Source organism: Pollicipes pollicipes, unplaced genomic scaffold (genome assembly GCF_011947565.3).
Source record: "Pollicipes pollicipes isolate AB1234 unplaced genomic scaffold, Ppol_2.1 Scaffold_2555;HRSCAF=2994_pilon_pilon_pilon, whole genome shotgun sequence".
NCBI classification, from domain to species: domain Eukaryota; kingdom Metazoa; phylum Arthropoda; class Thecostraca; order Pollicipedomorpha; family Pollicipedidae; genus Pollicipes; species Pollicipes pollicipes.
This window is the reverse complement of record NW_023596136.1, coordinates 23,485,084-23,495,289: the sequence shown is the minus strand read 5'-3', so window position 1 is coordinate 23,495,289 and position 10,206 is coordinate 23,485,084. Positions and strand designations below refer to the sequence as shown.

The window sequence follows — 10,206 nt, the reverse complement described above, 5'->3', positions numbered from 1 at the left end:
GCGTGCGTGTGTGCGTGAGTGAGTGCTTGTGCGTGTGTGTGTGTGTGTGTGTGTGGTTTGATGTGTGTGTGTGTGTGTGTGTGTGTGTGTGTGTGTGTGTGTGTGTGTGCTGGTGTGTTGTGTGTGTGTGGTGTGTGTGTGGTAGTGTGGTGTGTGTGTGTGCGTAAGTGCGTGTGTGTGTGTGGGTTTTAGGCGCAGACACTCATTTGGTTTGATACTGCTTTTTACGGCGTTCGTCTGGAACCATATCCTATGTCAATAGTATGCATTAGATTGAATTGGTTGCGGCAGCTTTATGGTTCACACGCAAATTGCCTAAGAAATGCATCATCAGCACGACATGAATATGTTTTCAACATTAGGCTCTACGCATGCGTCACATTTCGTTTTGAGCCTGCACAACTATCTGCTGCTCTGTAACCAGACTGACACCGTCAAGCCAACGGCTAAATAGTCCTCGTTGGCGAGCCATATATGAACGCTTATTCTGGAAGACAAACTATCGCTACACGTTTCGCCACATCACAAAAGTGGCCCGTATCACTTCAGCGCTCCACCGAAGTTGGGCTTCCGCCAAGACGCTTGGTGCCTTAGCGTGGTGTTTACATTCTTTTCGCGAGCATTATACAGATTGCGGCGGCAAGCGGGCTCGTAGAGAGGTGACGTCTGTGATTTGCTTTTTCAGTAACTATTTTTGTCAGAAGATATCAACTATGACATAAAACGCAGTCGCTGTTAGATAAAGGGAATGATCTACATTTGACGGGTTTGAAGTAGGCATGTGACATGAAGGAATAGCCTCACTTATAGCTATTGGTATACTTCAGGTGGAAAATACCACTCTACACAAAATAACTCCTCTCTTTCATAAATATGCTCTTCAATGTCATTGTTTGATTATGTCACCGTGCCTTTACAACATGGATTGAGAGTCAATTGACAGCCATGATATATGGAAATCGTGCTCACGAACTGCAGATAGAACGACTCGACGATTATATTTGTATTGGCCTTGATCGCTGCATGATTAATGGCATGACAAAATTTCAATTACTTTATTTTGGCGTCATGACTGCCTGGGTGACCTTGAAAAGATATCCCCGAAAAAGTCTGCACATCTTCGTGGGCGCACAGCTCAGAAACTGGTGAGATCCAGGACTTAAGAAGGGTAGGGCTGTGAACTGCATCGAATGATCTTCAAGATGGCTAGTTCAGTTCAAACCCCCATACAAATGTAAATCACTCTCTCGACATGAACCTGAATCCGTTTCAATTTCGACTCAGCACGGAGCAATTCACTTCAGAGGAAATCGTTTGTCTGGAATGCCGTCGCCGCTAGGTTTTGCTCAATCTTGTCGCGGAGAATGAAAGTTATCCGAATATTTTTATTTCAATATTCCTAACAGTTAGCAGGGCCTGATTGAAATATGCAAAACCGGACATTTCACCATTAGTCGTAACCATGAACAGATGAGATGACCTTTGAACAAACAGGCGAACCTTGCACCCCTGTCAGCTGGCAGTGACAGATGGCAAAGTCATGAATATCTTGCAGAAGACGCTGCATTTGTGATCGTGTCGTCGTTTGCTTGGTGTCTTGCGGTCATCACCATGTGCACGTCAGCATACCCAAGTGAGATATCAAAACTGCAGAGTAGCCGCGCGCTCTGCATCCAGGACATTTTCGAACCTGTCGACCAGACATGCCGTGTCACGAACCGGCCCAGCTTTACGCCGACTCCGCGAGCCGCCATGCGTCGGGGACGACTATTAGGGAAATCACGGATGGGTCACGCGCCCGTCAATGGCTTGGGCGTGGCCTCTTTCCGATGCGATCGGCGACAGCTTTGTGTCGGCGCCTGCTGTTCGGAGGGGAGGGGGCAGCGGGCGGGGCGGCGCGTGTGGGGCACGTCCGGCCGACCGACGCCCCCTCTGTGGTGGGGGCGGGCCGCACGTGCCACGAGCGGCCCGGTTTGCAGCGTCCCACGTGACAGACGCGAGCGCACGTGTCGGCACCAGGTTATTAGATTAATCACCGTCCAGGCGGCGGCCTGCAGGCTGCAGGCGATGCGCAGCGGCAAGACAGCGGTGCGCAGCTCTATGGAGCCAAACTGGGACCGACGGTGACTCACTGCGTAATTTCGCGAGCCGCGGCGGCTTTGGTGACCCACTCGGAGGACTTGCATCGTTTGTGAGCAGCAGTGAACGCTTCGACTACCGACGAATGTCAGGAGACGGCGCTCGTCATCAGGCTGGCGAGCTTCGGACATCCCGACACGCTGTGCGGCGCGGCGCTGTGCCCAGCGCTCCGCCGCTGGTCGCAGCGCCGTGGCAGCTCTCGCCCCAGCGGCCCTCGTCCGTCTCCACCGCTGCCTGCCGCCGGAGGGGGGACCCGCCCTCCCCGGAGATCGGTGGCAGCTGGGGCGCAGGCGCTCTCGGCTGGTCTCTCGGTCGGTCTCCGCCGTCTCCGCGGGCGGCGGATTAGCATAGCCTGTCGAGGCCGTCCGCCCGCCGTCGGTGGCCGCTTCCGCCAGCTGCTGCCCGGTCGCCGCTGATCGCATATGCAGGCTGCACGCCCCGCTGGCGAGGCCCTGTAGCCGATCCGGCGGCGGGCGGCGCGGCGGACCGGCTGATGTATGCGCTGGGTTGGCGTCGTGTTCGGAAGCCGGCTGCGCCGCGGGCGACCCCTGGCGCACCCCGAGCCCGTCTGTGCGACGCTTGTGATCCGCGATGAATATCAGCGGCGAATGGATGCAGAGATTCTAGCTCAGACCCCACGCGTGGTGGGCTGAGGTCGACTGATTTCGCTCGGTGTTGAGGTGATGTTGTGAAGCGTTTCGGCGTCGCTGGAGCGTTGTTATGATCATGTTGTGTCAGACGTCGTACAGGGTAGATGACAACCTTGAGTCAGTTGAGACGAGGCTGATGTCACGAAATGAAACACCCTCGAGAGAGTTTCCGAGACGACACCACCAAAGAGTAGTATTTACTCCGAGATACGTTTTAGTGCAGGCAAATTCAAGTTCAAGTAAACAGATGCACGTTCGACAGATTGGTTGCGAGGGATGGCCGTTGCGATCTTGGTGGTCGCAATTCGTCTCGAGGGCGTTACGGGTTAGTTGTATCCATGCCGCTCTCGCGTGGTGAGACATCGAACTGCAATGTGTAGGCACCTCTTTCTACTTGGTGCGTTCGCTTTGATGCGACGTTCTGTGACGAAACATGAGTCTGTCTTGCTGGCCGTTGCTCTGTTATTCGCAGAACCACACATTTAGACCGTGACAATCATGTTCTTTGCTCCTCGCTCGCTTGCATCGCAAATGTTTCCAACGAAAAAAATAAAACCAGCCGTGTACATTTACACAATTCAGTAGCTGTAATGTTCTCATTCAAAAACCATATACAATGCATTCTAATCCAGACAACAAGTCAGTACAGACGCTAGTTTTGTACATGAAATACCACTGTCGATCAAGCTGTACATGAAGTTGTAAGTTCAGGTCACGTCCAAACGATACTGCAGCCGCCGAATTCGTGAGGCTCCCTCAGCGACAAAGAAAAGCCACACGGCGCATTCAACAGTCGCAACCCAAAAATAAACCCACATGTTAGATAAGCAAATAAATCACATTTGGGAGTCGGCATAAACGCAGGAACTATTGAAACCGAAGCTTATCTTTATGCACACCATGCGAGGTCAGGCGATGCCGGCATCATGTTAACAAACAATGAATCATTATGCGTGAATTATGACAGTTCTCACCTTGTAACATTCGATTTGAACGGTCGCAATGAGGTCAATAGCCAATAGCGGCCAGCTTAAGCTTTTAGACTGTCGAAATATAATTTAAGAGCACTAGCCATTATGGCGTAACAGATCAGAGCCGTCCGTGTCAGGAAGCTAGAATGCGAATGGTGGTTGAGGGTCCAATAAATAAGATTCGGTTTGTTCATGCGAAGTGTTAGCGGCGGCGTACCGGAAGCGATACAGAGCTCTGCTGTGGGCGGCAGGGTGCGTCGAGGAGGCGGGCTGGAGAGATTTTGATCATATGCTACGACACATACACACCGATTGAGGCAGTCGGCCGCTGTCGGGGCCGGCGGGCAGATATGAGGAGACTACGTACTAGGGCCGCCCGGCGGGCCACGCCGCCGCCGGGCCCGCGCCGCCGCCGCCGCGCGCCGCCGCCCTGTAGGTGTGCCGATGTGTGGGATGTGTGTGGTGGGTGCCTGCATGAACAGAAATGCCCGAACGCACAATGATATACCCTGTTGTTTCCATTATACAGCGCGCGCTCGGAGTGAGGTGCGCGCGCCGCCGGCCGGCCCGGGCCGCGCCGCCGCGGCGGCGGGCACGGCCCGATGGGCGCACCCGCCGCGGTCGAGCGCGGCGCGGGCCTGGCGCGCGGCCGGCGCGACAGAAACGACTCCTCCCGCCCCGGGGCGTGCGCTCCCGAACCGAACGGCCGCGGAAAACAAACGGGGCGCCATTCGTCGATCCGCTCTGGGAGCCGGGCCGCTCAACAAATAAGGGTATGCACTACTTAGGTACGTCCCAAAGTACGGCCAGCGCTGGCGCGGCACCACGACACTCATCTCGGTACGCAGTAACAAAGTATGTACAGTCGTCATCACATTGAACATACAACACCAGCGGGAGTGCCGGGCGCGTGTGGCGCGCGCGCGCGCGCGGCCCGTGTCGCCCCCGGCCAGCGCCTATTGCTGCCGCTCACGAGGGCCACCCCACACTCCAACACACACAATGCACACCGTATTAGGCTGACCAAGCGCCTTAGCCGTTGAACACACAGTTAAGCAGTCCGTCGCCCCAACGGCGCTCCGCGTCCGTCTGGCGGCGTCCAGCACCCAGCACCATCTATCGATGACGCCGCGAAACACAGCTGTCGAGCACCACCGCTGAAGAGATCCCGTCGGCCACCTGCAAACAGCGTGTCATTTTCAGCCGGGGCAACACATTTGCATTTTATTTGCTGATCTTTGCCAGGAAAGCGGTATATGATAGGCACCTAATGGTGGATGGCCCGTAAAGTCGGGGGTCGTCCCAGGGAACGACCCCGATGCCTGCGGAGCAACACAGCCGTCCGCCTCCCGTGGCCCGAGGAGGGCACTTATTGTGCAACAATTGTGCCCTTTAGAGCACTTTGCACGCTGCAACTGGACGTTACAGCTCCGGTTAACCTGATTACAAATGCAAAAAGCGACGCGCCGCTTGTTTTGGTTGGGTACGGTACGCTAATCTCCTGGCCTTAAAACTGCAAGGCACCGGCGCCCGTAGAGAGCGTCTGGATCCGTAATTACCGAATGCAAATCGCAGTTGTAATCACAGTTGCGCGGCGAGCCGGTAGCGGAGCCGGTTATGGGCGGCCGGCCGGCGGCGCGCCGGCGGCCGCGGTCGGAGCGCGGCGGCGCGGCTCCCGCGGAGCCGGCGCCGCGCTCCGCCGGCCTCGTCCGGCCGATGTGACTTATTGGAACACGACCGGGGCCTTTGTCTGAGGGACGGGGACGGGCCGGAGCGGGCCGCTCTGGCGAGAGGCGCTCCACGGGGGGGACGCCAGTTTCGGGGCCGCAGTCGACGCAGATTCTTTCCCGTTGGCATTCTCTCGGCGTCAGCTGAGCGTTATGAAGTCGGCCGCTTATACGTAGCATTTAACGCGTCTTGAATACATTAAAACGACAATCAAATGAAATACCCATGTTAAAATGTCAACAGCCAACGACATGAGGTGAAATTGTTGAGTAGAGTCTGATTTCACCATTTAGTTGCATTCAAGACGGAGAGATCCGCTGATACGCAACAGCATGCCCACCGCTCGTGCCCCGGCGGGAAGCAAAAAACCTGAACGTGACATAACAGGAACGAGGTCAGGGGTCGGGGCGGCGCACTCACCGCCGGCTACAGGTGGTGTCCGTAGTACTGCTGCTGGTAGGCGGCGGCCGGCCGCATAGTCCTGGTACGGGTCTCCGGTGCGGTGCAGCATCTGCTGATGCGTGTCCATCACATAACCCATGCTAGCCGCCTCGGACGAGTAGGCCGCCGCTGGTCCGGGGAATCCCACTGCCGGGGAGGCGGGGCGTCAGACGGGGAGTCGGTCTCGGCCACCCGCGCCAGTCTGTGCCGGCCCCACCCAACATTCTGAGACTCGTCAAAGGCGTTTTGCAGCAGCGACGAAACTGGGCTCGACATTTAATTTCATTTCCTAGTGCTGATGTTCGTCTCCCCGAGTGTTGCCAAGACGTCTTCCGGAGTGTTGCCCAAGCGTTTCCGCCGAGAGTTGTCCTACGCGTCTCCGTCATGAGCACGGCCCGAGCGGCCCGCGGTCTCCGCGCGCGCCGCGCGGTGTCGGTCGCCGGGGACGACAGCGCCGATAGCGAGCGATCGGCGTGGGCCAGCGAGGCCTGGGGCCGCTCCGGGCCGCCGGCGCCGCTCCCAGCGGACGCGGCGGCAGCTGCAGCGGCGCGACACCAGCTCCCGGGCGTGATGGATCGGACGCCGGCCGGCGGCGGCGCGCAGCAGGGACACGGCAGGCCCGGTGCCGGCCCTGAGGTCGCAACAGAGACGCGGCTCGCGCGGGAGCGCGGACGAGCCTAGCTCGCGGCGGCGGCCGCTGCCGGCGCCGGCGCCGTCCCAGCCAGACCTCCTCACGCGCGGGGACTCGACCGGACCGCCTGCTGGACCGTCAGGCACGGCGTCGCGCCGACCCGACCGCTGGAGCCGTCAGCAGTCGTGATTGTACGCGCGTCCGGCGCACGACGAGGCTGTTCCCGAGCCGGTCAGCGCACGACACGACAGACGGCAGCGCGCGTGCGGACCGCGCGCCGCGCGCCGCTCTCTTTGTGCGTCTGCACCCCTGCACACGACGCTGCGACACGCTCGAAAGGCGCGGTCACGAGGCAAATAACGCGCGGAAATTGAGTCGAGACGCGAACTGCCGCCCTCCACGCATGACGGCCGATTCACGGCCGCAGCTGCGCCGTTCCGCGCGCTCGGAGGCGGGTGGGGCCCGCCCGGCGGTGGTCTCGTGGTGACACAGAGACACCATCGGCCGGCGCGACGGCAGGACTCCAGTCGGGCGGCGTCACCGGCGGTAGTACGACAGCCATATATGGTAATGCGTCATCCCTCGATAACTTATTCATATGATCTCGTGGACGGCCGGTGCCGGGCCCGCCGTGTTCGCCGCGCTCGCCGTCTGCGTTCACGCTCGCGCTCCAGCGGGTGCCCCGCCACCGCCGCCGCGTCCGAACTCGGCCATTATTGTAATTGGCTTCATTCTCGGCCGGCGCGCGGGCCGGTCGACGCTCGCAGACGTTTAGCTAAGCCAATCACCGCGGCGAGTTTTATCGGTGCGGCTCCGCGAGTCGCGCTGTCGGATCCCCCCTCTGGCGAGCGGTGCCCAAATGTCACGTTTGACTGACGTGTGCTGGCAGGGATAAACGGAAATTAATCATTTCGAATAGATTCTAAAAAAGCGGCAGCAGAATTGTTCTGCGTTCTGCAATGCTGCGTTTTAGGCGGCGCACGCCGACAGACGCCCGACGTGAAACTCGACTTGGAAACTGGCGCAGCTGTTCGCCGCCATTGCAAGAGTGACGTCAGTTTTTTCCTTCACAAAGACGGTCCCAAACAAAGCGACGATGGTGACGTCCGCTGACAGAGGAGATAGCAATAAAATAAACACAGCGCGGAGCATCGCCATTTGCCGATAGCTATCGCGCAGGCAAACAAAGCGTGCCGTCGTGGCCGCCATCGCGCTGCGCCTAATGTAGCCGGGACGAAATGTAACCAATTTAATTAACCGTCGCGAAGATCGAGCGTCCCTTCACATGCACTCGCGGCACACACCCAGCGCACGCTCTACAACTCGTCTGTCTCACCATTAGCATAAATTTCCATACTTTGGCTCGCATGCATCCTGCTCATTATGCATCTGCAATTAGACATCTGACTTTCGTGGGATCACGTGACTTACCTGCGCGATTTGATTGGTCAATCATGGGCTGAACAATCCTGCGCCTCGCGTTTATGAACCTGGGGAAGAGAGAAAAGTGGTGAGCGCCTAGTTGCACCTTGTCACGAAACCTTCGTAAAATGGCTCGCCGTGCCCGACATTTTGCTTTGCATGAACACAATGGCGGTGGCCCGGTAGGGCAACTAGTGACAAAACAATGGAGAAGGTGGGAAAAAACGCCCGATGTATCCGAATGCTTCAGACATCCACTCATTTCACATCAGGATGCATTATGCCCTCGAGCAGACCCGTCTAACGCAGCACACCGCACAAATCGAATAAAAAACGCCTCCCATCATCTCCCACATTTTTTGCGGTGGCGGCTGGCGCGGCGCTCTTCCGTGTAAACGTGGCAATCTTTCTGGACGCATATTTTGCATAAAATTAACATCTCCCTGGGCGGAGATTTGGGCAAATGGAATTTTTCCGTGGCGCTGCGCCTGAGTGCGGTCGGTCGGCGGCGTTCGTGGCGCGTCGCTGCCTCCTCGGCGGCGGGGAGGGAGCGAGGCATTGTCGCGCCGCATCGCAGACGACGGCCACGGCCCTCCTCCGTCACTTACCCGGCAAATTACGATAAAAAACCCACGGTGCATTATTAATTTGATATCATCCAGCGAGAACAGAGAGCCAGAAAAAACAGATGGGAGGCGAAATGGCTCTGCGGTGGGCGAGAGAGAAAAAGAAATATTCATGCGATATAAACAATAATAATGGGGTGAGTAAATTGGCTGAAAATTGAGTTCTAGGCTGTCTCCACCCCGGCAACTGACACCCGAGTCAGACATTCAGCCGCTGCTAACTTGCATTCACGCATCTGACGTCTGCAAACGACACGTTTTTATCGCAAATCACAGCTTCATCTGCGTATACCAACTCAAAGCAGAATGTCCTGCTGTGGACCACCGGTTCCGAACCCCCAGGTTCCACAGCCGCGTGGACCAGCGTTCGAGGAGTGTACTAGTGCGATTCCGGGCCACCGTTCCCAGGGTGCCGCCGTCTTCGCGCGGGAGGACGCTGCACGTTCAAGGCCAAACGGTGTGCTGTGCACAGCCGGTGGGTGATGTATGGGCCGTCATGGACGCCGCGCCGGCTCCGTCCGCCATCTTGGCCCGGCGGCCGGCCGCCGGTAACGAGCCGGGCTCAAGCGACCCGTAACGACGACGAACGAGCGAGAAATGGGTGCCAAGATCATTACAATTGCGCGACCGCTCCGCCCGGTCGCCGGCGCAAAAACGTTTAATCACATCGGCCGGCCGGCCGGCCGCGACAAAAAGCCGGGCGAATGGCGCTTATTTAATTTGGTCGGCCACTAGAGCGGACAGTATCGTCGCCGGATCCGGCGACACTCGCGCGCCGAAGGTTTTTCGTGGCCGACATCGGGGCGACGCGACCGGTCGGACGGGCCATACCTCACCGACCAGGCGCCGCCTATCGCTGCCCGCATCACACTCCTTCGGCCCAATAATTTATCTCGGCGCTTCCGTAATTTATTCGACCAATGTGGCCGGGGGATAATAATTGTTATCACTGGTCGGCGGCGGGGACGCGCGCGTCATCCCGTGATCCGGCCATTACTCAATCAGGGCCATCTCGGCCGCTGGCGGCGGCGGCGCGGCGGAATGCGGCGCGCACATTCCGCCGGCCGGCCCACAATGCAAGCATCCTCAAAGTCACTCTCCAACCTATGATTATGTGCCAGTCCTCCAGCTGGGCCGGCCGGCCAGGATCTAATGGAATTCGGCTCGGCGGCCGGTTAGGCGCGCTATGGCCGAGGCTGTTGTCGAGCGCGCCACAGCCGCCCACTGTAATTACAGGCCCGGCCCCGCTCTTTATGAGCTTTGATACAAGACGGCCGGCCGGGCGCGCGGGCGGCGCTGGCCGGCGATGACGCGGCGCGCCGCCAGTTGGCCGGCCAGGAATGCCGCCGAGCGCCGCGATCGGCACCGAGGGCGTGTCGCCGTCCGGCGACGCGCCACTTATCGCCGCAGCGTCGCCACGGCCCGTTCGAGGCCCGCTCGACGCCCGCTCGAGGTGCGTTCGAAGTCCGTTGTAGTCCGTTCTAGGTCCGTTCTAGGTCTGTTCTAGGTCCGCTCGAGGACCGCTCGTTGCCCACTAGAGGCCCGCTCGAATTTCGCCGACCGACGACGGGGAACAGACTCGCCGCATCCATCAGAGC

At 58.5% G+C, this 10,206-nt stretch overlaps 1 protein-coding gene across 1 annotated transcript in view; it reads right to left on the bottom strand.

Moving 5' to 3' along the window:
• Window positions 1-3,229: 3,229 nt before the first annotated feature.
• Window positions 3,230-10,206, bottom strand: part of LOC119099284 (homeobox protein homothorax) — a 123,003-nt gene continuing 116,026 nt past the window's right edge. Inside the window, exons 4-6 of the mRNA XM_037222411.1 lie at window positions 7,992-8,050; window positions 5,909-6,076; window positions 3,230-4,939 (exon numbers count right to left, since the gene is read on the bottom strand). Coding sequence (XP_037078306.1) covers window positions 4,812-4,939; window positions 5,909-6,076; window positions 7,992-8,050 — 355 coding nt within the window. The 3' untranslated portion in view covers window positions 3,230-4,811. The remainder of the gene's footprint in view (window positions 4,940-5,908; window positions 6,077-7,991; window positions 8,051-10,206) is intronic.